The sequence below is a fragment of the Vespa crabro genome, chromosome 3, assembly GCF_910589235.1.
Source record: "Vespa crabro chromosome 3, iyVesCrab1.2, whole genome shotgun sequence".
Classification (NCBI taxonomy): Eukaryota; Metazoa; Arthropoda; class Insecta; order Hymenoptera; family Vespidae; genus Vespa; species Vespa crabro.
The window spans coordinates 9,037,662-9,065,142 of record NC_060957.1 but is presented as its reverse complement, the minus strand read 5'-3'; the positions used below and the strand labels follow the sequence as shown (position 1 = coordinate 9,065,142).

Sequence of the window (27,481 nt, the reverse complement as noted above, 5' to 3'; positions counted from 1 at the left end):
GTTGGTAGTTCAAATACCGTATAGAACAGCTTTTACTTTACTTTTCCACGTAGAGGAAGGTAAGCGATTTCGTCTACTGAGAGAAAACTTTACTACATATACACAAAATACATATGCATATATATATGTATATATATATATATATATATATATATATATATATATATATATATGGTGTTCATTTATATGTAACATATTAATCGTAAATGTTCATATTAATGTTAATGGTTTCGCAATACATCTAATACATTAATACATGTTCACATACCATTTCCGATTTATATTTAAATACATGAACTATTTAGAGTAAATTGATTTCTTTTCTTTTTTTTCTTTTTTACGTTTTTACATTCTTATGACATACTAATTTTCATTTTCTTTTTCGTATTTTTTCGTTTAATTCGTATTTATATTCATGAAAGTACTCACGTTCGTGTCAATGTGCGAAAGAAATATTTATACATTTGTAAATGTGTTTATGCTCATGGTTATATTCTTCAAGTAAACTTTTGATATTCGAGTTAAAGGTCATGTCGTAATAGAAATTAACTAATTTAATTACGTAATAAAATTTGAGAAAGAGGAAGAGAGAGAGAGAGAGAGAAAGAAAATGTTTTCCTTGTGCAAACTCAGAAAGGACTTTTTCGAATAACACTTTTGTTATACTAAAATGTAGTTCTGTATTATGATGTCAGAGAGATCTTGCTAGGAACATTTCTTAATTCGTTATAATACATCTTCTATGTTTTGTCTCTATCCATTAAGAGAACTCAGGAACAGAGCAGAATAGTGTTCAATGAGAGAAGCAGGATAGTAATATTGACGGTACTTGTAGACGATAAAACGGAATCGAATTTTCCATGGATGGTTAGATCGAAACTAGAGTTCTCTCTCTTCCTCTCTCTCTCTCTCTCTCTATCTATCTATCTATCTATCTATCTATCTATCTATCTATCTATCTATCTATCTATCTATCTATATATATATATATATATATATATATATATATATATATATCTATCTTTGTCTTCAAGGAACGATCCTCTTTGCTTTGTGTATCTAAAGTTACTCCAAACAGTCAATGAAAATCAATTTACTCTAAATAGTTCATGTTATTAAAATAATTGAATGACACGATGTAAGAATTTTGATGATATAATTTTTTATTTTTGTTCTTCTTTTATTCTTATAAAGTAAAAATTATATATATATATATATATATATATATATATATATACATATAATTTTAAAGTAAAGATATACACATATAATTTTATTTCTGATTTCTCTTTTCCTTTTCTTTTATAATTTTACAAACTAAAGAAGATGAGAGTAAAATATGTACAATTTTATTTATATTATTTTTCTGTATTTATTATTATTTTATTATTATATTTATTATTATTTTTTTATTTTTCCTATCTTAAAAATATAACATAATATATATATATATATATATATATATATATATATATATATAATTTGATTTTTGTTTTCTATTTTTTTTTTCTTTTATAAAAGCTAAGATTCTAGCACGATACACATGTATATGTATGTATACATAAAAAAAGAAAGCTACATACATGGATAGATAAATCGTGCGTATAGAAATTGTAGAAAAAAGGAAGGAAAGAAAATAAAAGACGATGTCATCTATGCAACTTCGAAGATTGTAATCTCGATGATGTCAGCATGGCATAGTCCCATAAGTTTTCTTCTCGATATTGGATGTTTTGTTTTCTTCGGTAGCCGAGTCTATCATCGGTTTCGAACGTAAAATACTCTTTTTAGGAAAGCGCACTATTCGAGTCAACATACTGACTATAGTCGGTATTTGCTTCTTCTTGTGGAAACTCTTTCGTTCAGGTACGAAGGATTGGTAGTTAATGGCAACTCGACGATTGACGAAAGTCATCAGAGTGAGTAGATCAAGAGTTCGACCATGGATATTGAATTCCTCGCAAATGGCTTGTATGAACCAGGAACCGTTATCTGGATTGCGCCAGGAATAGAAACCTGAAAGTCATAGTTGAAAGGGATTTTCAGGTCAGTACGCATTAACTGTACTACAAGGACAATTAAGAGGGTACAGATGCATCGAAATACGATTTGTTTATTCTGACACCACTGGCTCCGGGCTAAGCGTTTTACGAATTCTGAAATGAGGGAGAGAGAGAGAGAGAGAAAATGAAAAGTAAAACATTCGAGTAACTATTGTCTTTTGTAACTATTAAACATTCCATTACACGAAGTGTCGAACATTTTATTTAGCATATCATTATATCATATGTCATAACATATGTATGTTATTCCTCTTTCTCTTTCTTTTTCGCTAAGTTTTTTGCGTGATAGTAATAATTTATAAAATATTATACATATTGTATATATATATATATATACATATACATACATACATATATATATATATATATTAATTTTTTTTATTCTTTCGAATCTCGTGTCATATTTAACAATCTATTAAATATTAATAATTCTCTTTCTTGAGAGAATCGAGATATAATAGATAAGCGGAGGAAAAAAAAAGAATTGAAAATAATTGAAACGATCTAATTATACTAATTTGTTCTCATTTAATAAAAAATATTCAATAGTGACTTTCAATTAATAGTTCGATTTCATTGATATTTAAATTATGGTTCATGCGGCTACATTCTGAGTTTCGTTCAATTAGACGACTATCTACCTTTACAGGTATTTCGAGCTTGTAAGCGTTAAGCGTCTCTGTTTTACTCACTTACCATCCCTTAAAGCAAAGCGTTAAACGTACGTTCTAAACTAGCTACTATACACGTATTCGCAGTCTGATACGTTAACTATCCGTTTCATACTCCCCCTCCCTTTCATAGTCTCTCTCTATCTCTCCCTCTCTCTCTCTCTCTCTCTCTCTCTCTCTCTTTAACACATTAATGATGCCTTTAGCTCGACACATGTTACTATCCATGATTTATGCACCAGCTGTGCATTCATTTCGCATTTAGTAACAGAGTTACGCTCATGCGTTTAAACGCATTTCTTGCTATAGTTTATAATATAGTATAAATTAACTTAAATATTTCGTTATAATCGTAACATGAAAAATATGTGTCAATTGGATTAAAATGTTTAAACGCTTATACTTAATATTATTATCTCGTTCCAACGTAATATTTCTTTTTTTCTACTATTGCAAGTTAATCTAAAAACGTCAAAAAAATATTATCTGTTTTGTACGTATTCCTTTTATTGAGCTATTCTATCGCGATAACACAAATATACCATTCCATTTCAAAAGAAGAAAAAAAAAGAACAAAAAAAAAAAGAAAAAAAAATATATATAGCGTCGATGATTTTGAAAAAGAAAAATTTCCATGTCATTTTATTTCTCCTTTTCAAAGGAAAGAATTTCTTTATCATCGAAAACAACGGTAATATTGAAATCGATCTATTTAAATGGTACACGTTGTATATAAACTCTCATAAATTTTTATCATTTGTTCGTTGTAATTATCGTGTATTATATAATATAATTAAAAATCTTTGTTTTTAATATATTAAATATTGCATACAATATGATACAAACAGGATACAGGTCATTGTAATTATAAATAGAAACAAAAAAAAAAGAGAGAAACTATTTTGACGTCGATTGAAATGCTTGTTGGTAATAAAAATAAATAAATAAATAAATATGTAAATTTAAGGATATATTTCAGGAAACGAAATCAAACTGGACACCCTATATGTAAAGCGATCTTTATTTCGTCCAATTTCTTCGAGAGATCTCTTTCAACTTCTTTTTTTTTTTGTTTTCTCTTCATAAAGGAATCCTCCGCGAAGAAAACGATTCTTCCTCTATCTCTCTCTTTCTCTTTTTATTTTTTTTCTTATCTTTATTTTTTCTCTTTCTCTTCTGTTCCTTTTTATCGTTTTCTTTTCTTTTTTTTTTTCCTTTAACGTTATCCCTTTGATTATTCTCGAAGACAATGAACTTGGCAGGCACCCTTATCGCAATTCCGTATCACGCCGATTGTTTTGCTTATCGTTTTTCAAGCGAACAGGCAAGTATTTTTCATTAACCCAGTTTATTTTTCTTTTTTCTTTTTTCTTTCATTTGTTCGATCTCCCGTTCGTTTGCGATCCATTGTCCACCATAGAACTGCCGTACTAAGCGATAATTCGCTGATCGCTAAACTCGAAATGAAATACTTTCGTTTCGGTTCGACGGGTCAAACGCGTCGACGTTTAACGTGTGTACGATAAATCGTGAAAAATGTTGAGGGGTGAACACCCTCTCGATTCAAACGCGGTTATATCACTATTCTCTCTCTCTCTCTCTCTCTCTCTCTCTCTCTCTATATATATATATATATATATATATATATATATATATATGTATATCTGTTTCTCTCTTTCTTTCTGTTTCTCTGTTTTACTTCTGTATGAGACAGGACGATGTTATTTATAAAGAAGATTTGTAGACAATTTACGAAGAGAGAGAGAGAGAGAGAGAGAGAGAGAGGAGAGAGAGAGAGAAGGAGAGAGGAAGAGAGAAAGAGAAAGAAAAGGATAGTTTATATTTGCATGGAAAGTAAACTCTCAACGAAATCATTAGTTCTGCTATTCTACCTAATGATCTAAATTTATAGCGAAGAGAAACAATTCTTTGGAAAGTTATGAAAGACGTATCAGGATTGTGGTTAGTGCGCTTAATATCTATTGTATATCGATGTTTCTGAATGGATAGAAAGTTTGCAATGGTAAAAGAGAATACTCGTTGTCTATTTTTCGCCATTGATTCGAATTGTTTTGTTTTGTTAAAAAAAAAAAAAAAAGCCTTTGGCCTGCTAACTTTACGATTCTTTCGATGCGGTTTATATTTCTTTCTATTCTTTTATTTCTTTTTCCTTTTCTTTTCTCTCTCTCTCTTTTCTTCCCTCCCTCTCTCTCTCTCTCTCTCTCTCTCTCTCTCTATCATAAATAATATAAAAGATATTTACATTGTCTATTTTTCACTTTTGTATTTCTCGACAAAACTTATATATACACATTTAAATACTAAATAAATATATATATATAATTGTAGTAAATATATATACATAATTTTATAAAATATATATAATTTTAATAAATTAAATAACAAAGATAGCTATGTATGTACGTAAATGAGTTAGTGATTATGAAAGTCATTACTTGTCTCATGTATTTTTTTTTTCTTTTTTTTTCTTTTTCTTTCAGATTTTTAACTTGGCCTTTTAACTTATCATAATTATCGACACAAGGTCCGCTTACACGTTTGAAAGAGTGAATTTGTTTACTCGTTATTTATTCATATACGTTTTTTAACTCTTATAAAATTTTAATCAAATAAAGTTGTTTCTCTCGTTTTCCTTTTAATTTAATAATGATAGATAAACTGCAAGATGGAATAAAATAGGAATGAACATAATTTATAAATATTTTTCTTAAACAAATAAATGTTTTTCCGCGCTTATAACGATGCCTATTGTTAAAAAGATATGCTATTCGATGAGTCGCTCGAATCGTGCTTTAAAAGTATGAAGCTTTCGAAAGCAGTTTTTTCCTAGCCCGATTCTCACATTCACGGTACTTCGTGTTCAGCCTTCCTGCCACACCGAGAGGCACTTTGTTCCTCGTTATCGATCATATAACGCGCGGTCGAAAGCCGCGTATATCGACGAACGCAGCTGCGAGAGATGTATAAGCGTCTGACGCTTAAAGTGCTGAGAGAGAAAGGGAGAGGAGAAAAGTGTACAGCGAGATGATGACGATCGACTGAAACGTTTTACAAAAAAAAAAAAAGAAGAAGGAGAAAAGAAAAAAAAAAGAGAGACAGAGAGGGAGAGAGAAAATAGGAAAGAACTCGACGGTCGTCTACGAGTCGTCGCTCGTTATTCGTTCCTGGCGTAACGTTTCAACAAAAAAAAAAAAAGAAAAAAAAGAAGAAGAAGAAGAGAAGGACAAAATGATAGAAAAACAAAAACGAAAAGAGAAAAGAAAAAAATCTACCCCGGCAGATATTTTTTTTTAAGCAACAATTCTCAAACCTTAAACTCAGAGGAAGAAAAAAAAGGGACGATGAGTTAAGTTTGTTGCGAAATGTTAAAATGCATGAAAAGAAATACGTACACATATAGCACGTATATATTGAATGTTTTCTAGTAGGGATGGAAGATATGAGAGGGATAGACCTAAAAGTTAAAACTACGTATCTTTTTCTTTTTTTTTAAAAGATATTACATAGATATTTATATATGATATCTTCTTTTTTTTTCTATTTAGTGCATATTCAATCCCTATATACATATATCGTATCACTCGAGAAAATAAATTCGAGACAATTTTGCTTTCTAATCAAGCCTTTGGAATGTTGTTCTTCGTCGCACGATACTGAAATATTGATGCTCGAAATCAGTCACGTTTGTAGAATAATAGGATTGCCAATTTGGAGCTGCTATGTCTGATTGATACTCTCATTGTTATCAGTGGCATCCGTGAACACTTCTCTCTCTTTCTCTCTCTCTCTCTCTTTCCCACTAACTCTATCTCTATCTCTCTTTCTAGCTCACTCTTTCTCTCTCTCTCTCTCTCTCTCTCTCTCTCTCTCTCTCTAACTCTCTTTCTAACTCACTCTCTCTCTCTTTCTCTTTCTCTCTCTCTTTCTCTCTTTCATAATTTTGTTTAACTTATCTTCTCACTCTCTCTATCATTATTTTTTTCTTTCTAGTTTACTCTCTCTCTCTCTCTCTTTTTCTTCATTAGATAGTAAGTACGTCAGGGCGAAGTAAAATTCTTATGGACCATTACCAACGACCGGGTAAATATTTGCACCGAGCAACGGATTTCGCACCCTCGCCTCTCTCTCTCTCTCTCTTTCTGACATTTTGCCATCGTATACGTAAGACAAAGATAAATGTTTCGAGCATGTACTCGATAGAGCTTCAGGAAAATAATGTCACAGTGATTTCCGGTACGGCGCTACATATGAAAAATATGCCCCCGTTGCTGTCGAGAAAACAGATATTGCACCCTTGACATACTTGTACGTTTCGTGTCTCGAGTGCACTTACGAATAACTCTTTGAGCAGTCGCTCTCTCTCTCTCTCTCTCTCTCTTCTCTTTTTCTCGTTTTTTCCTCTCTATCTATACTCAACTTCGTCGTCGTCGTCGTCGTCGTTCCCACCGGAGAAACGACTTTTCTCTTCTTTTACGAGTTTCTATGGATACAGAATATATTTCATTTCTTTTGAGCTACATAGTACGTACATAAAGTAGTCACCTGCCATAAACCTTAACACCTGCAATATTTGTTCTTTGTTTCTTTGTTTGTATTTATTCTTCTTCTAAACTGTTTTTCCTTTTACTTTCTTTTTTTTTTGTTTTTTTTTTTTTTTGTTTTTTTGTTTTGAATAAGTTCCTCAATGTCGTATTAATGGCCATACAGTTGCACATTATGAAGGAAGAAACATTTGACGTTTATAATAGGAAATCCTCTGTGGTTGCATCGATGAAATTATTCAACGCAATATTATCGAATAACCAGATAATTCAATAACGTCACGGTGATTCGATTCGGCTCGTACACGAGGATACGTACATATATTATCGTGTCACTTGCTCGCGAGACAAACGTCCCAATCGAACGAGCCAATTTCTCGCGAGTGTACACGTACTTTCCCTGGAAAACTGAATAATTCAGAGCGTTATAGTGCTGATAACAGAAAATAAACATCGGTACTTTGAAATCTCGCGAGCTTTCACACGTCTCGCATTTCACTCCTTCCGCTATATGTGTATATGTATATGTGTGTGTGTGTGTGTATGTGTGTGTGTGTGTGTGTGTGTGTGTGTGTGTGTGTGTGTGTGTGTGTGGATATATATATATATATATATCCACCTATTTCTATCTATATCTCTTGTGTCCTAGCTCTGCATGCTAAACTACTATCTATTCTTTAGTCCGATCATATAGCCAAATCGCTTTATGAATGGTCTCACTAATTACAAACAAGATATTCGTTCTGAATATCGTTGAACGAACTGTTCGAGATTGAAAAGGGAGACGAGAGAGAAAAAAATGAATAAAAGAAAAAAAAAAAAAAGGAAGAAAGAAAGAAAAGAAAATTTGGAGAAAAGATTTTCGTCCATTCTATTTTTCGTTAGTTATGTTGAACGATTCAATGGAATTATTTTCCATGAAAAACTAACGAAACGAATCGTTCGTTATCATTCGTCAATTTTACTATCGATGATATAAAATTGTTATTTCTAAGAACTATTACCATTAACAAACTGAAATTATTACAAATTATATTATGAATATTTCCAATATTAATTTCGTTATTGAATTCGATATTTTATTTCATAATTAATTTATGATAATGACAAATAGAAAATAATTACATATACATATACAAATGTTAGATGTTTATGCTCGAAGATATATATGTATCTTCATATTTTATATGAATATATAAAATATTCAATATCAGTAGTTCATTGTATCATATACATCAATAATAAATTCTTTCTCACGTTCTTGTCAACCAACAAAATCGATCTACTATAACTTTTAATACAAAATAATATAAATATCATGATTTAATAAAATATTCTTTTACTAATGAATAATATTTCAAACCGCAAATTATTAATCAATGAACCCGTTCATTATTATATTTTTATAAATACTTAATATTTTTTATAAATACTTTTATAAATACTTGAAATCTGTTAATTATTATATTTTTATAAAACCTTATATGAAAGAGAGAGAGAGAGAGAGAGAGAGAGAGAGAGAAAAGAATACTGAATATTTTGTTCATTAAAAGCCCTTTTTTATTTTCAAGAAGATTTAGGTCACCGAAAGATGATTATATAATACTTTAGAGAAAAGAAAGAGGGAGGGAGAGAGAGAGAGAGAGAGAGAGAGAGAGAAAGAGAGAGAGAGAGAGATTCGCTCATGTTTCAGTGCATGTATTCAAGAATTTTTAACGCGGTTTCTCCTTGTCTCGTCTTAGAGGATAACATTGAAAATAAGCAGCTTACCTTTACGTGAGATATACTTCACGTACGTGTATGTTCGTTAAAGGATACGTACCATCCTGAGTCGAGTAAGCCACCATGATATCAGAGAACGTTGGGATGCTATAGGAATCGGCTGTTCTACTATCCGTAACGTCTACATAGCCACTTTGCTGAACGATAACTCCATTGTCTAACTGATCACCGCGGCAAGCCTGAGGTAAAAAAGAAAAAAAAAGAAAAAGAAATAAAAAACAGAAAAAAGTAAAAAAAAGGAGTATGAACAAACGAGAGGGACTCTAACTCGAAAGCTCCTTTACGATTCTGTTTACGAATTTTTATCGTTCAAGAACGTATGAGAACATGAGATAGAAAGGAACAGGGGAGAAAAAGGAAGGAAAGAAAGGAAGGGATAAAAAGGAAGAGAGAAATAGAGAGAGAGAGAGAAAATATCGAGAAACTGAGAAAAAGTTCAGGTCGGTTCAGGCTAGTTATTAAATATTCCATTTAGTACTTTATATCGTCGAATAATCAAAATTACTAGGACGTTCCCATTGGCAAGAACAAACTCGAGAAAGCAAACCGCAGATCTCGACAAATAAACCATACGGTGTACGCGTGTTTTACGATCGACCTTCTCAAGATACGAGCCCGTAAAAGGTCCAGCAAGATCAGCATCCATATCCCGACGATCTAAACGGTTCTACGAGCTTTTATAATGACCCAACCGATGGTTTTATGAGCATGGTATATGAGCTTCTTTAAAGGAATATGACAGACATTTTTAAAGAGGAAAGAAAATTAAATGTTAAATTTGATCGATCATCGTACAAATTTCATTATATATAAATATATATAAATGATTGGATCGATATGTCAGTTAAAGATATCAAAAATATATAATCACAATGAATCGCGTATCATCTAATCTCTCTAATGATTAGTTAAATCTATTGCTTAAATACTCATGTTATACCTCGAATTATGATCTAATAATTATACAAAGTTGGTAATGATCGAACGAGCTTATCGGTTGAATATACTTGAATAGAGAAATTCACGATCAAACGATCAGTATAATCATCATAATGATCGTGTAAATATTATTATTTGAATACATTTCAATCTGTATCGAGATCTAATAATAATGATCAACCAAGTAATAATCATTCGACGAATTTGTCAATTAGTATAATACATAGAAATGAATTGTTATTTACCTGAATAAAGAATAATTTCGGTTTCCCGGCTAGAGTAGTGCATTGATCAGCAGTGAAGGGTATCCAGAGCATATCGGCGGAATAGACACTGTCCGCCGAATGTAACGCATTAGAATCTCCGTGCGACATGACCGTTACGATCAGGCAGTCGGCATCCGTGTGGTCTTCCGCAGAGGCTTTAATGAAAGGATTAATTAATTCAACGTAGTCTACGTGGTAATGGTCGGGGAGAACTGTTTACCGTAATAGGCACCGAGTACGAGTGAGTACCAGCGAACGAGCGAGCGAACGAACGAGCAATCTGGAATGCGATGCAAAGGGTTTATAGCATGCTTCTGTATCCGTGCTTGCGTTTGGATTGCGTTCAGATTGCGTTCGTATCGTTCCTCCTCAGTTACACCCGCGAATTACGCGCTTTCTCTTAGCGTCTTAAACAATGTGTACTTTCGTGCCCTTTTATATTTACATCAAATTAATGTGAAATAAAGGAGATTCAATTATCAGTGCGAATATTATTACGTTATAATTGATTAAATTAACGTTCTCTTCTTTTTCCTTTTTCTTTTTTTTCTTTTTTTTTTTTTTTCTTTTCTTTTTTTTTCTCCTTTTTTTTTTGTCGTTCGACTTCTTTTTTGTCATTTTTTAATTCCGACCGTTCTGATTAATCTTTATTAAATGAATGACGGAATATAATCAGAAATTAAATAATTTGTTAAAGTTAATATTTAATTAAATAAAAGATTTTTAACGGAATAAAATTTGCAAGATCTTAGCCTGATTAATTTAATACCATTCACTGGTATGGTATTATCATTAAACATTTCATTATATATATATATATATATATATATATATATATATATATATATATATATTGTCTCGATTAAATAGAGAACTTCATTAATAATCTTAAATCATCGTAAGAGACACGATACTGAAGTGAGAGAAATATATTAACGTGATATATGTTGTTTGACAACTCGATGTATTAATGATTTACCAAAAAAAAAATGTTGCAATTGGAAAATGTAGATACATTTTGGAATACAATAATAATCGAGATACTATATAATATCCTGTATGTTTATCAGGCATTATTTGTACGTTGTCGAAAGAAGTTTCTTTTTCTTTAGTTACATGCATAAACGAAACGATTTCAAATAATTTACAATAAAAAAAAAAGTAATTTCGGCTGAACGAATACGTGCGATCTTTTTTCTTTTCCTTTCTTTTTGTTCATTTTTTTTTTTTTTTTGTACAAGGACGCAGAACTCTGATTATCCGTAGAAACAAAGGACAGATATTACGGCGTTAGCGTAATTGCTTCTGTCTTCTAATCGTGACTACCCCACCCCTAGAACTGCTTGCCTTCCCCTCCGGCCAGCCTCCTCCCCGTCACCAGTTTTCCACGAGCATCGTCGTTCTAAGGCGCACGTCTTTGCTAATAACATCCGCTCCGCAACATTCTCTCTTTCCTCTCGAAGAAGGCTAAACCTCGCTTGGTCTCGATCGATAGCGAGGATGCGCTATAAATTTCGAAGTTTATTACCAACCAAGCCTCCCTCTTTTCCCTTGCAACTCTTCTCCTCCTCCTCCTCCTCCTCCTCCTCCTCCTCCTCCTCCTCCTCCTCTTCTCACTCCCATCACTAGCACTGCCACCAGCACCACTACCATCACCATCACCACCACCACTATCACCACCATCACCATACCATCACCGATAGTTCTGCTACGGGAATGTAAATTCAGTCTCGTGGCGAATGTGGCGAGTATATATTTCAGGTTGAAAGCTTTCGTGAAATATATGCTCGCTTATAAATAATCAACGTATATCAGAACGCGAAGGATTTCTCTACGAAATATGTATTGGATGAACCGTAAAATCTGATCGCTTTTGTTTTTGTCAAATTTAGAGAGAGAAAAAAAAAAAAGAAATATATCCGTAAGAGCGAAGAACAAAAGAGTCCACGGTGCGATTTATATATTGTAAAAAAAAAACAAAAAAAACAAAAAAAAAACAAAAAAATAAAGAACAAAAAAGAAGAAGAAAAAAGCAAAGCGGAAAAATAATTCAAAAGGAAATGTTATCATGAAACGGAACCGTGAGCATTTGGCGTTCATTATTATTCATTCCTTAAAATAGTTTAAATTTTGTAAAAGGATAGAAAATATCAATGCGGAAAAAATTCAGTAATGCATTTCGCAACTCGCACCTCCCCCTTTTTCTCGATAGAGAATTTCATTCCACCGCGGATGTTCAGTTTTTAATTGGCACTTTAATTGAAATCTCGACGATATAATAAATTTTCATTTAAGAGTAGCGTTTTGAAGAAATTTTTTTCGATATGATCCATTTAAGTTTGGAAATTTTTAATTCATCTCCCCTCTCTCTCTCTCTCTTTATCTATCTATCTATCTACTTCCTACCCCCTTTCTCTCTCTCTCTCTCTCTTTATCTATCTATCTATCTACTTCCTACCCCCTTTCTCTCTCTCTCTCTCTCTCTCTCTACATATATATATATACTTCTTCAAGTGAACATATGTAATTATTAAAAATGAGTTGGTCAAAGATTAAAATTTTAAACATCTATATATCCACATACATCCATACATACATACATACATACATACATACATACATACATACATATATGCATGCGTACGTATTACATACGTTAACGTATCGCACAATACAAACATATAATACGTATGTACATATATACATAGGAAAATTGGTTAAATGATGGGTCTGGATTTCCACGCGGAAGGTTGTAATTATTAACAGCTGGTCGCCGTAAACGTGTATTCCACTTAACGTCCTGGAATATTCATGTCACGAACTACAAATAAACTGTTATATACCGTCGGTCTAAGGTGAGTAAGAAATTATCCGTTCTTTTGCTTCGTTGCACCTAACTAACTAAAGAAGGAAAAGAGAAAGGAAAAGCCGATGATTTCAAAGGATTCATTCGTAAACTCGGACTATTCCGAGACTGATTGAGATCCTTTGGATCATTATACATTCATACTTCTACACTCTAATAATTCGGATAACGAGTCAGCTCGAAATCGTTATTCGACTACGCTTAAATAAATAATAATGATAATGATAATAATAATAATAATAATAATAATAACAATAATAATAATAAAATTGATAATCGTCCTCGAAAAATTCGATGCGATTTCTTTGATAAATCATACTCACTGTTTCGTAAAGTAGTAAGAATCGTTTCCAGAGTTGGATCTTCGTATATTCGGACCTCGAAATCTAGATTCTGCAAAGATTGAGCTAAATCCTTGCAATCCTTTTCAGAACCTTTTCTGATTGACATTTTGGTGTAGTAAACGTTGTTGAAGATCAAGGCAACGCCCCTTCTCTTGTGATACATATTATAATTTTCTGCATTTCGATCGACATCAATCTGGACGATTTTTGGGGACATTGTTCCGTCGTTCATATCTCTGAGGAGAATAATACAGTTCTAATGTTTTTTAAAGTAAAATCTTATTATCATTGATTAAATGAAAACAGAAGCAATCCGAAACGTAATAATAATCTCTAAACTTCTTGTTGCCATGGATAATACGTTCCCGGTAACTTACCACTCACGTGCAAAACTGTAATCTCGCTTGGAAGAGTAAGACGTGGATGTAGTAAGTGGCAGGGAATCATCCGGTTAGCAATTTAATTTTAACTTGGATCGAAATCTCCAAATGGATCAGCAAGAGAACTTCTGAAATCGATTCTGAACGTTTATCACGGAAGTTCGCGGTTCGTGCCATACGTGCGATCGAACTTTATCTTCGCATCGAGGCCTCGTCTTTCTCTCGGCGATTAGGACGATCGATCTACTGGTCAACTAAATCTATCTATCGATCGATCGACCGATCGTTCATTCGTTCGTTCAATTGATCGATTCTTCACAAGTATCTATCTGTCTATGTACGTACGAAACGAGCGAAGAACTCCGAGAGTTTCTCACGAAACATTTCTTTTTCTTATCTTTTCACGTCGAGTAAGTACGAGAAACTCGAACTTGTCCAAGCGAGATTCTTTATATCGAAACGAGTATAGCAATCGGATCACTTGAGTAATACCTCCGACAACGAACTATTTGGATTCGAGAATTCCCATTCTATTCGAATAGTCGATCGGAATAGCTGGAAAAGATTTGGAAAGTCCATGAATAGCCAAGCCATTCGGTTAATCCGTCATATTCATCCAACACATTTATAACTATCGAATCAAAAATATTTGCAACGATATATACATTAGATTTAATAAATCTTGTTATATTCGAATAGTCGATTAAAATTAGCTGATAAATTTTAATGAAATAATGAAGTAATATGAAGAAATAAATAATGAAATCAATTATTCAATTAATTCGTCATATTCATACAACACGTATACAATATGTTATAATGGTCGTATCTACGATACTTCCGAAAATTGATTCTTTAGATTAAATAAATCTCTTTATATTCGAATTGTCGATCAAAATTAGCTGGAAAATCATAATGAAATAGTGAAGTAGCTAAGCCATTCAATTGATTTGTCATATTCGACAATATAACCAACGATCAATATAAATGATCAATATAATCAATAACATAATGATTATTCTGATAATACTTTCAAGAATTTATTTTTTAGATTAGATAAATCGCATTCTATTCAAAAGATTAATCAAAATTAAGTTGAAAATTCTAATGAAACAATTGAATTAGCCATGATTCTTCGAGTTTTCGTCATATTCATTTAACACGTATATAACATAACGATACGTATCAATAATAATTCCGACAATTGATTCTTTAGATTAGATATATCTTGTTATATTCGAATAATTTAGTAACCATAATGATTCAGTTAATTTGTCATATTCAGACAAAACTTCTGCAATTATCGTATAAAAGATACTTCCGACAATTTATTCTTCAGTCGAAATGAAAAATTAACTAAAAAGAAGGAAGAAAAATAAAAAAAAAAAAATATGAAAAAAAAGTTAAGTTATCCTCTTTGATTCGTAATATACGCACAACACATTTATAACAATTGAATAAAAAATACTTTCGACAATTTATTTTTATAGTTTCGACGAATCTCTTTGATTACGTAAGAATGAAAAGTCGATGAAAATTTATTTGATAGAAAAAACTATGTGAAATAATAGTTTTAAATAATAGAAATGATTAACCAATCGATTCTTTATATTTTATCTATCTGAGAATCGATTGATTCGGAATGAATATTCAAGATTTAGATAAAAAAAAAAAAAAAAAAAAAAAAAATAGATTTTGATTTTATCACGATTTTATGAGACGAATCGCTTGAGCCAAGCATAGTTACTCACTTTGGTTTTCTGAACGGCCATCCATCCATGTCGCTCTGCTGGGTTTCGCTCGACGAAGGGATACATTGTGCCACAGAAACACTCTCTTCCTCCGCATCCACCACGTCCTCTTTCTCCTCCGTTTTAACCAGCTGCCTCGTTTCTGGACAACGCCCGGAATTTCGATCTTTATTCTCTCCTCCCTTTTCGTTTTTCGACATTCTCGCGTTCCCGTCCATCGTTCGGCAAGGTGTGCACACTACTACCAATAAACCGTAACAACATCTTGACGTGAGCAACGTTCACGATCGATTATCTTATCGATATTTCCGTATCGGGTAGATAGGGAGATATTCTATACCACGAATAAACGACTATGACGCATCGTATGTTCTCGATGGAACGGACAAAGCCCTGTGGTCTACTTTTCCGTACATCTCGTTTTCTCTCTCTCTCTCTATCTCTATCTATCTCTTTATCTATCTATCTATCTCTATCTCTTTATCTCTATCTTTTTTTTTCCTTTCTTCCTTTCTATCTTTTATCCTTCCTTTTCTTCTTCTTTTTTTTCTTTTTGCTAAATGCTAAATCTTTCTGAAGCATTTTCCCGATGAACAGGCGAGCAACAACATCATCAATGTCGTTCTCTCATCGTTGTTTTCCGACGATATTCAAATCGATCGGCATTTCCTATGATAATGATGCGTGTCTTTTATGGTACTCTACCTTTTGTCCCTTTTCTCTTTCTTTTCTGGGGGGTTTTTTTTTCTTTTTTTTTTTACATGTTTTCATAGTACTTACTTACGTTATTTTCGTACTTTTTAAACCGGTGAAGAAAAATGGAAAATAGGTGACGCCTTTGTACTTCACGACGAAAACCCCAACGTCTGCATGTGATGCCTGAAAGAATTACGTTTGTCGTATACCTCTTTTTTTCTTCTTATTATTTTTTTTTTGCATCAATGATGACATAGTACTTAAAATAGTTTTCTATCGGATTAGTGGAGATATAAAAGAGGTATATAGATAATCGAAACGAAAAAAAAAATAACGTATAGGTTTTTATATTTTTATCTTTTATTTTTATATATATATATATATATATATATATATATGTATGTATTAAGATAATATATATATAAATGATAAATGATAATAAAAATTAAAAAGACAATAGAAAAATATAGGAATAAAGGAATAAAACATTGTAAAGATAAAAGTTAAGGTTAAAGTAAATTAATCACGCGTATATACATACACATACACATAAATATATACATACAGACATACACATAACCATATACGTATACACACATAGAGACATACACGCCTTCGTCATGTTCTTTCAATATTTATTTTAGAATAGAATAATTTCTTAATGAACGAAGCAAAAATATGCTTTCATAAAATATTTCTCAACATTTAAATCATTACCTTTATCCTTTACTCCATCCTACAATTTTCAGACTTACAACATGGATGCGCAAGTCGGGGAATCATCGGCGTGCGCGACAGCATTGCTTTGTGGCGTTAAAGCGAATTATGAAACGGTGGGTTTGGATTCCTCGGCTCGTTTCGAAAATTGTTACTCGAGTTTCGACGCGCGCGTCCCATCACTCATAAATTGGGCACAGGGCCAAGGCAAGTGCACGCATTGTTTGATTATTTTCATGAATAATATAACGTCGTTAAGTGATTGACATAATTTTTCTTTCTTTTTGTCCTATTTTATTCTTTTCTTTTTCTCTTTTTGTTTCTTTCTTTTTTCTCTCTTCTCTTTCTTCTTCTTCTTCTTCTTCTTCTTCTTCTTCTTCTTCTTCTTCTTTTTCTTCTTCTTTTTTTTTTCTTCTTCTTCTTTTTCTTTTTCTTTTTCTTTAGGCAAATCTACGGGCTTGGTTACAACCACAAGAGTCACGCATGCAACACCAGCAGCCCTTTACGCTCATGCAGCAAGTCGTTATTGGGAAGATGATGGCAAAGTTCCACCTGCGTCTCGTCCTTCCTGCAAAGATATCGCTCGACAACTTCTTGAAGATGAGCCCGGACGTAATATCAACGTGAGCAGAGGCCTGATATATTTTTTTCACAACTTATTCAAAATTATAAAAATAAATATAAACGTGTTATTATGTTTACGTTATCAGATGTCAGATATCAGATGTGTGAGTTTAAGGAAGGAAACATTTATCGTAGATCTATGTGTTAGATTTTTTTCAAACTTCTTCAAAGTATACGCAAAAAATTGTTGTTGAAATATTATTTTATATCAGATTAAATTCTAATTCAAAAAAATTGTTATTTTATATCAGATTAAATTTTAATAAACGTGAATACGTTAAGAATAAAGAAAGAAACATTGAAAATTGTCGTATATTTGCGTGATCCTGGAAACTTCTAAAATAGAATTTCATCGTCACACATACTTATATACAATGATGTTGATAACGAACGTGATATTACGTACGATTGTAGTATATGTGTTGGGTTAATTTATGAATATCTATCGTTATAAATAATGGAATTATTCACAATATATTACAATTATATAAGTTAGAAATCAAACACTATTATTTTTAATAAGTTAATATTCGTGAGATTGGTCTGATGGCTCGAATAACTTACATTAATGATCCAAAACATGGATCGAGAGTTTAGATCTTGGTACAAGTCTAATCACCTGTAATGATTTCAAATTTTTCTCCCGATTTTTACATAATAAAATCAGATTTATTATAATATAAATTATATAAATAAGAAGTTTATTACTTCTTACCTAAGATAAATTTATTATAATTTAAAAAAAATTTTTTTTTTTTTTATTTTAATATTTACTCTTACTTGTCTTATTAAGTAATAAATTCCATTAATCATGTTACGGAATATATATTTATGAATTAGCCCTATAAATGGAATATATTATAATTAAAATTTTTTATTTTTTTCACGTAGATTTGTTTTAATTTCGCATAACTTGTCAAGTTGAGTTATAAATAAGTTTCATTTTAGTGTTATTAACTTTATATTTATTAATGCCATTTATACACACACACACAGACACATATATACACACATATATATATATATATATATTCATACGTCGATCCAATATATTATTTGACAAAAAATCATGATTTATTTGCTTTTTTTTTCTTTCCGATTAACAATATAAATATCGTCGCGATTTTGAAAGTTTTATTGTTACATTGCCGGATTCAGGAGTAACCGGGATTCAATATATTCGGATATAATGAATAACTCCGAGAATTAGTATATTGAAATGTGTAGTTCATTGTGATGGGTTCGTAAGTGATACTTGAAGAAAGAGTTTTTAATTGTGTATAATAAATTCTTTAGTAGATTACAGGACAGATTTTTGGAAAAAGGAAAATTAAGGGAAAGAAAGGGAAGGATTGTTTTAAGGAATTAGTAGGAGATTAGAAAAGAGTTTGAAAGAGGAAGCGAGAACAAGCTTGTGTGTGAGAATAACAGTATCTTGTAGTTTAGCAAGGATAATTAAGTTTAACAATATTACTATGTGTACAGTAGTTACAATAATAATAACAATAATGAATATAATAACAACAACAACAACAATAATATTAATAATAATAATAATAATAATAATAATAATAATAATAATAATAATATAGTGATATTAATAGTGATAATGATACGAATTATAGCAGTAATAGAAAAGATAGGATGACATGGAGTGAAAAGTAATAGCTATTTATTTTTTATTTCTTTTAAATACGCTAAATTCATTGTTTCGCAGGAGAATAAAAATTAATTTACTATATTATTATACATTTTTTAACAAAAAGTATTTTTCTCTTCTTTCATTTTATTCCGTACTTCTTTGTTATATATACATATATATACAGTATATACACACACACACACACACACACACACACACACACATATATATATATATATATATATATATATATATTTACATTCATTGAATCGTTAAAAGATTTTATTAATCATTTTCAAACGTATAACGCAAGAGGAGATTCGTTCGTTCATAACCAACAAGCAAATTCATCGAACCAATGATAATTCATCGTTCTTCGATACGCGATATTACGTATGTAGTTAGATTCACTCATATAAAGTGAATTAAATTGGTACGGGAATATTAACGTGCATTTGCACGAGCACACTATTGTAGTTAGTTTCAATTGCCCTTCGGACGTGAAACAAAAGCTCATTGTTAATCGAAACGTTCACTTTTTATATTCCAGCATTTTAACTTCATTTTAACTTTAAATCACGTTACTTTAATAACTCAGGTTTATCGATGAATATATGTAATATGTAATATACACCGATTAATTCTTTTTTATTCTTTGACAATGATTTCTTAAAATTTTAGGTAATACTTGGCGGTGGGAGACGTCATTTTGTACCCAAAGTGACCTTGGACCCGGAAGAACCGGACAAAGAGGGTAGACGATTAGACGGTAGAAATCTAATTGAGGAATGGTCACGGAACAATCGCATGCGGAAAGTTTCCGCGAGATACGTCTCCAATAAGGAACAATTTGAAAGCGTTGACGTTCGAAAAGTTAATTACTTATTAGGTAAACTCGAATATTTCTATATTAAATAAAAGAAAATAAGAAAAAAAAAGGTTGATTTTGATCCACTATATTAAAAAAATCACAACATACGAATGGCGATGAAAAAAAAAATGAAAACGAAAAAAAGAGGAGAAAAGCGTCACGATTCATGAAGATAAAAAGCCAAACAATCCGCGTTCCTGCGGATTTAATTTAGTTATTGACTTTTTCTTTTTTTTCCTTTTTTTTCTTTTTTGGCTGGATTTTTTTGTTTCGTTTTTTTTTTCTGTTGTTTTTCTTCAAATATCTTTCTCTACGTTTTTGGATTAATGACGATACAATTTATACATACGGTCAAACTAGTCATATTGTTCGCTTTTTATTGCTCATGCTTATCCTCTTTTTGTATATATCCTTCCATTTTACACACATATGTCATATGTGTATACATGTATATGTCAGTATGTTAAAGTACTATATTTATTTTAGGCATGAGAAGTCACGTTTGAAAATAACACACATAAATATATACGTACATACACATATATACATACATACATATATGCGTGGATTCGTTCGTGCGTGCTTGGGTGCATGCGTGGGTGCGTGTGTGTGTACGCGGGTGCATACAGGGCGTCCCGTTTATCTCGAAAAATGGGAATATCTCGTGAGGGATTAAACCTATCAAAAAAATTTTTTTACAGATTTGTTTGGTATGATGGGGCACATCATATGGTGCCAATATCTTTTTTTTTTCTTTTTAACAGGACGAACAATAGAAAAAATTTTCAAAGTCCAATTCATTATTTTACTTCTTTCTTTTTTTGTTTTTTTTTTTGTTTTTAATAAAACTATATATTTTCTTTTCATTGTACCGATGGCATTCGTTGAAACGATATCAACGATCTGCCATACGAGGTGAGAATTTATTGTTATAAAAATATTATAAATCATATTTTTTATATTATAAATGTTTTCATTGAATAAATGTCACATTATTTAATTAAATGTTATACATTTGTTAATATCTAAGGAATATATCTTTTTATCGTTGATCGCCGTGCTATTAGATTATATTATAAACGTAGCTACATTTTTTATAATGAATGAATATTGACGTTAGATGACATTTGCTCCATCATAAGAAACATATCTATTAACAAATTTTTTTTTAGTAGCTTCAAAATTCCTCACCAGATAAACGAGATACTCTGTATACAAAGAGACAGAGAGAAGGAGAAAGAGAGAGAGAGAGAAAGAGAGAGAGTGAGAGAGAAAGATAGAGAACACGTAAATACATAGCTACGTTTATTTTGAAGGACTATTCGCTTATTCTCACATGGATTTTGACGTGGATCGCAACACGACTGGTACCGGGGATCCTTCTCTAACAGAGATGACGTTAAAGGCATTGCATATTCTCGCAAAGAATCCGGAAGGATACTTTCTCTTTGTAGAGGGTAAGCTATATACTACAATCTTCTTATCTATTATTTATGCGTATATACAAGTTAAAAGAGATAGATTACTTCGATGATTATTGTTAAATTAAATACACTTGCGATTCGTATAACTGTGTACGATTGCGTAAATGATGTTACCAAATAAATCGGTATTTAAGATATATAAAAAATTTCAACGTAAGAACATCTCTAATAATAATAATAATAATAATAATAATAATAATAATAATAATAATAATAATAATAATAATAATAATGTCATTCGGTCGTCTAGTTTTTTCTTTTTCCTTTTCTCTTTCTTTCCTATTTTTTTTTTTCTTAATTTACCATTTAAAAAGAAAAAAAAAAAAATAAGAAAAGAAAAAATTCATTTTCCTCTCTGTACGCTCGACTTATCCATTTTTCTAGTTATTTCCTATTTTACGTTAGAAAATTTTTATTTCTCTTCTGCCGAGCTGATTTTTCCATTTCACGAGGGAAAAAAAGGAAAAAGAAATGAATGGGTATAAAAAAGTGATATTTTCACGTTGGAATCAGACGATGCCGAGAGCTGGGATGATTTTTCTGCTTGCTGCTTCGAACTCTGAGAAAAATATTTCTTGCATTCCCTTATCTCGGAACACCACGTCGTACGTATCAATCTAAAGGTCGGGAGAGTCCCTCGAATTTTTATTCAATTTACGCGTGCCATAAATCTCGATGCGTTTCTAGAAATGAAATTTTTTTGTTCTTTTCTTCTTTTTTTTTTTCTTTTTTTTTTTTTCTTTTTTTTTTCAACGGGCGACAAAAAAAGGAAATGATAGAGATAGGAGGGATAAATAGAGATAGAAAAATAGATAGATAAAGAGAAAGAGAGAGAGAAAGAAAGAGAGAGAGAGAGAGAGAGAGAGGAGAGGAGATATTATGAAGACCATTGAGAAGGAAATCATTTGATTTACATTTCAGGCGGTAGAATTGACCATGCTCATCACTACAACAACGCTTATCGCGCTCTAGACGAAACATTAGCATTAGAAGAAGCAGTTCGAGCGGTTGTAAATGAGGTCGACCTTACGGAAACTCTCATCGTCGTGACGGCCGATCATTCTCATGTCTTAACTCTTGGTGGTTTAGCAACGCATCGTGGCAATCCTATACTTGGTAAGTTTTCTCTTTTTTTGTTCTTCCCTTTTCTTCTCAAACTCTCTCTCTCTCTCTCTCTCTCATTCTCTCTTTCTCTCTCTCTCTCTCACTCTCTCACTCTCTCTCTCTCTCTCTCTCTCTCTCTCTCTCTCTCTCTCTCTCTCTCTCTCTCTCTCCTTTCATTTTCTAAGGGTAATAAATAGTCGATGAATTTCGTCAACAAGCAAAGTAAAAAAGGACGAAATGGTTAAACAAAGAACGAGATAGTTAAAAAAAAGAAAATGAGGAAAAGTTAAAGAAGAGAAAGAAGAAGAAGAAGAAGAAAAAAAAAAGAAAAAGAAAATAGAGGAAAGAAGAAAAAAGAAAACAAAAGTAAAGAAACAAGATATAAAATTATTTCGGGACAGAGTTTCGAAGTTTCCTCTCTGAGGTTTCTTTCTGTTTTTTTTTTTTTTTCTTTTTTTTCCCGTATTTTTTCTACCCACTTCCCTACTCTTTCTTTTTTTCTTCTTTTTTTTTTTTCTTTCTGTCTTGCTTTTATCTCTTTTTTCCTTCTCAGGGACAACGTCGATTTGTTATATAACTCTTATTTTGTTCGGCCGAACTAAGAGCCGTGAACGACCAGCCGTCAGCCTTACTTCTGTTTTCTTTTTTATTTTTTATTTTTTCTTCTTGTCTCGAAGGAGTTTTTTTTCCGCTCTAACTTACTACCACTTCTACCCCTACTATTACTGCTAATACTAATACTACTAATATTACTGTTATTGCTACCAGTACTGTTACTACTTACTTACTCCGAGAAAAGTTTGAAAGACGGCGGTATCCTCAACGCTATACTGTTCCGATATCTGTCGGTAGGGGTAGGTATACATTTCTTTTTTTGTTTTTTTTTTTTTTTTTGGTTTTTATTCATCTCTCAATGTTCCATTCATCTGGACTATCTACTCTTCCTTATACAATTAAATTCCCGAGTAATATTCATGGTGGTGAAAGCGAGAACATAAAAAGTATGATACTCGAAGTTTTCTTTTTCCCTTTCTCCATTTCTCTCTCTCTCTCTCTCTCTCTCTCTCTCTCTCTCTTTCTCTTTCTCTTTCTCTTTCTTTTCTCTCTTCCTTTTTTTTACTCTACAGTTCGATCGTCCTTTCGACCTCATTTCTTTTCCTTTGCCACTAAAACACCACAAAGTTGGCCGATAGAGAGAAGAGTACTTGATCAGAATTAAGGTCTGTAGCTAACGTGGATACAATCCAGGAGCTGTTATTATTCTCTCTTTCTCTCTCTCTCTCTCTCTCTCTCTTAGCTCCACGCGTAATGTAACATTCTTCAATTTATTTTTCTATCCCCGGTAAAACTTACGTACACACCCACGTTCTACTATCCACGAGAAACGTACTCTACCTCGTATTTTTCTGTCAAAAGAAAACGAACGTTACAATGTACATATGTATATATATGTGTGTGTGTGTGTGTGTGTGTGTGTATTTGTGCTTATACGAATAATAATAATCACTTTATGGTTTGGACACAAACAATTAAGTTAAACATACATACATACATATATAGATAATCTATCCTGATGGATTTTTGAATTACTTCGTATACGTTTAAAGTTGATTTATTAACTATATTAAACTTTAACTTTATAGAACTCAACTTTGGTTGCCAACTAGAAGCTTTCGGAATAGACCGAACTTAATAATGCGAATGGGCATTTTATCTTTCCGTTGTGCATTAAGCTATACTAGGTAGCAGTAGTAAAAGAGTACATAGCAGCCGACTATATCCTGCTATAAGTATATATATATATATATATATATATATATATATATATATATATATATATATATGTATAAGACTAATGCGAGGGAGCTTAGATTCGAGATGAACGTATGTAATGCGTTCGGTTTCCCTAAAGCTAAGCTTTGCTAAAAGCTGTGCTGTCTGGCATTTTCGTTATATCTCTTTATCTGTCTACTTGGAAATAACGTCCTTTTGTATTTGTCACTAAATATCCAGGAGATATACCCTTTTAATCTTACGACGTTAATGTACAATTACGTCATGTTAAATGCTTTCGAATGTCGGTCAAGATTTTAAAAGATTCTTAATAATTATGATACTTTTATTTTGTTTTAAATTGCTACGTACAAGAATCACATTTTATTACATTATTTATAATATAATTTATAATATAGATATACAATAATCATTATAATAGTAGAAAATAATACGAAATAGTATCAGTTAATATTGTTTAATTATTTATTTGATATTGACATTTCAAAAGAAAATATTTTTTTTTCCTTTTTTATTTTCTAGAGAAATAATCAACGAATATGATCTATGTCATATATATAATCACGTTCGACGTTTGTTACTATATTTATAATATAATTTATGATATAAATATATAATGATTATCGTAATAGTAGAGTATAGTATGAAATAGTGAAAATTGTTTTTTTCCTTAATTTTTTAAAGGAATAATCAATCAATATGATCGATGTAGATCGTAAACCATTTCCTTTTGAAACTTATTAATGTATTTAAAATACAATTTATGATATAAATACACAATGATAAAAAATAATACGAGATAGAGTCATATAAATATTGTTTAATATTTTATTTGATATTGTCAGTTAAAGTGAAAATTTTTCATTTTAATACTTTAAAAACGAATAATCAATGAATATATGGGAATAAATATTTTTACGTAAAAATCGATAAAACGATAGAGAAACATTGTCAATGAATACGTCAGAACCCTTTTTCTCTTTATCCAAGAGAAGTACTTCGTCACGAGGGACTTAAGCCAGACCCAACGAAAGTTTAGTCCTCGATACAATAAAATCCAATCTCCGTCAACAATTCCGTAAGCTTGAATCGTTCACTGCCTGTCTATCTACCCTTAAATTGAATCGTACTTTGGTAAAACGTAAAATACAGTATTTCGTGACATTTCTCTTCTAAAGGATGCTTCCATCTTTATTCGAAAGATTTTTGAAAGATCGTTATTATTCAAGGAAAAGCTTCGAAGAAAAATAAAAAGGAGATGGGGAAAAACGAAAATGAAAAAGAAGAAACAAAGAAAGAAAAAAGTACAAAAAAAAAGAAAAGAGAAAAAACAGGAAAACAAAAAGGCAAGTACAGAACACTCATCGTTTCGTTACGTTACCCTTCCGCTGCAATTTTCCGCCTTACGCGTCCGATTCGCTGTGCTTTCATTATCGTTTTCCCCTATTCGTATAAAGAGAGAGAGAGAGAGAACCATCCGTTCCAAAAAAAAGAGAGAGAGAGAGAGAGAGAGAGAGAGAGAACGCAGTTAAACTCAATTTTCTGCTCTTTAAAGTTTTCCGCGAGAAATTACGTGGCCGATAGTTGTTCGTCGTTTTGTACGCATTTACAGGTTTTATAGATTTACATGATAAAAAATTTATTCACCGCGCGATTCCGTATATGGTAATAAACGAGCTTGTGCGTGCGTTTGTTTGTATATATATATATATATATATACCTTATATATATACCTTATATATATATACCTTATATATATACCTTATATATATATATATATATATATATACCTTATATATATATATACCTTATTTTTTTTAGAAATCGGTCGAACATTTAATCGAATTTAACGAGATTTTCGACGACGATTACATGCAAATAGTGTATACGCATGTATATATTAGTAATTTACGTAGATTTGTATGTATACGTACACGTACGACATACAATATACATAATGTATGAGGCACGTCTGTATGGCATATAATTACATACGTATACATATATATATATATATATATATATATATACATATACATACATACATACACAGAAATAGAGTTCCATGACACGATCAGTATTATTATTTGGCTGTTCTTTGAACGATATTAATTGGTATTACGTTTGAGCTAGCGATTAAATCGTAGTTATTAACAAATAGGTAATAACGATCGATTTAGAATTGTTATAATCATTTTGGAATAATTTTGATATGATCGAATAGATAAAATCGATGATGATTTGAGAAAAAAAAAACAGAAAAAAGCAAAAAAAAAAAAAGAAAAGAAAAGAAAAATATAATCCTTGGGAAATTAAAAAACTTTCGCGTCTTTTTTTTCGATTAAATTTCTACCGAAATCGTTTGGAAAATACATAATGAAACTATTTGCAGAATGTGGCCATCAGTAGGAAGAAGTGGTGCTACTATTTTGCATCTTTTACTAGGAGCATCTATGCAGTATCTACTATCTCGCTTCTTTCTTATTAGGCATGACCGTGGAGAGTGTCTTATTCAATGTCTTGGTTCTATCTCCTTAATGGTTTTTATGCATTACTATTCTGCATAATAGCTACACTTGTTTCCTTTTTATGCATTAGACAAGATTATATTACATTTTTGTTAAGATAACGAAAATATGAAAAAGAAGAAAATCATTTTGAAACTAATTGAAAATTCTTATAACAATTGATACGTGGATACACATGATATAGAAAAGTTTCCCTTTTTTTTTTACTTTCTTTGTCAAAACTTATATAATAACCATACGAACAAATTGTATTCATTTTTTAATTTAATACGAAATCTGATAATTCGTAAATTTTGTTATTACATCCTAATTGAAACATTTGTATTTCAAAATTGGTTAAAAATCATTCGCTACAGTTTCATTGTAAATTAAAAAAGTATGTATTTGGTGTTTTACA

General features: G+C 31.3%; 2 protein-coding genes across 9 annotated transcripts in view; one reads left to right on the top strand and one right to left on the bottom strand.

Annotated features, from left to right (window-relative positions):
- Window positions 1–27,481, top strand: part of LOC124423000 (alkaline phosphatase-like) — a 134,769-nt gene that overhangs the window by 70,075 nt on the left and 37,213 nt on the right. For 6 of the 8 annotated variants that reach the window (XR_006941990.1, XM_046960203.1, XM_046960206.1 and 3 more), the window contains exons 4-8: window positions 17,070–17,244; window positions 17,482–17,660; window positions 19,985–20,192; window positions 21,491–21,631; window positions 22,580–22,774. Coding sequence is in view for 7 of the 8 variants with exons in the window: in XM_046960203.1 (XP_046816159.1) it covers window positions 17,070–17,244; window positions 17,482–17,660; window positions 19,985–20,192; window positions 21,491–21,631; window positions 22,580–22,774 (898 nt within the window). In the remaining variant the exon portion in view is untranslated. Of the gene's footprint in view, window positions 1–17,069; window positions 17,245–17,481; window positions 17,661–19,984; window positions 20,193–21,490; window positions 21,632–22,579; window positions 22,775–23,530; window positions 23,617–24,405; window positions 24,445–27,481 lie in introns of those variants that run through there. The other 2 variants (XM_046960208.1, XM_046960207.1) reach the window with 2 other exon arrangements.
- Window positions 1,492–15,995, bottom strand: LOC124423001 (caspase-1-like). The gene is made up of 5 exons (XM_046960209.1): window positions 15,625–15,995; window positions 13,473–13,729; window positions 10,263–10,438; window positions 9,119–9,257; window positions 1,492–2,016 (listed from the first exon to the last, which is right to left on the bottom strand). Exons 1-5 carry the CDS (start codon window positions 15,840–15,842, stop codon window positions 1,688–1,690), a joined length of 1,119 nt encoding a protein of 372 aa, XP_046816165.1. The 5' UTR covers window positions 15,843–15,995; the 3' UTR covers window positions 1,492–1,687.

Excerpts from the sequence above, each read along its gene's own strand:
- LOC124423001 (XM_046960209.1), bottom strand. The coding sequence starts at position 15,842 with ATGGACGGGAACGCGAGAATGTCGAAAAACGAAAAGGGAGGAGAGAAT. Across the intron at positions 13,730-15,624 it reads TGGCCGTTCAGAAAACCAAA|AGATATGAACGACGGAACAA; the intron begins GTGAGTAACTAT and ends TATTCTCCTCAG. Across the intron at positions 2,017-9,118 it reads GGCTTACTCGACTCAGGATG|GTTTCTATTCCTGGCGCAAT; the intron begins GTACGTATCCTT and ends TATGACTTTCAG.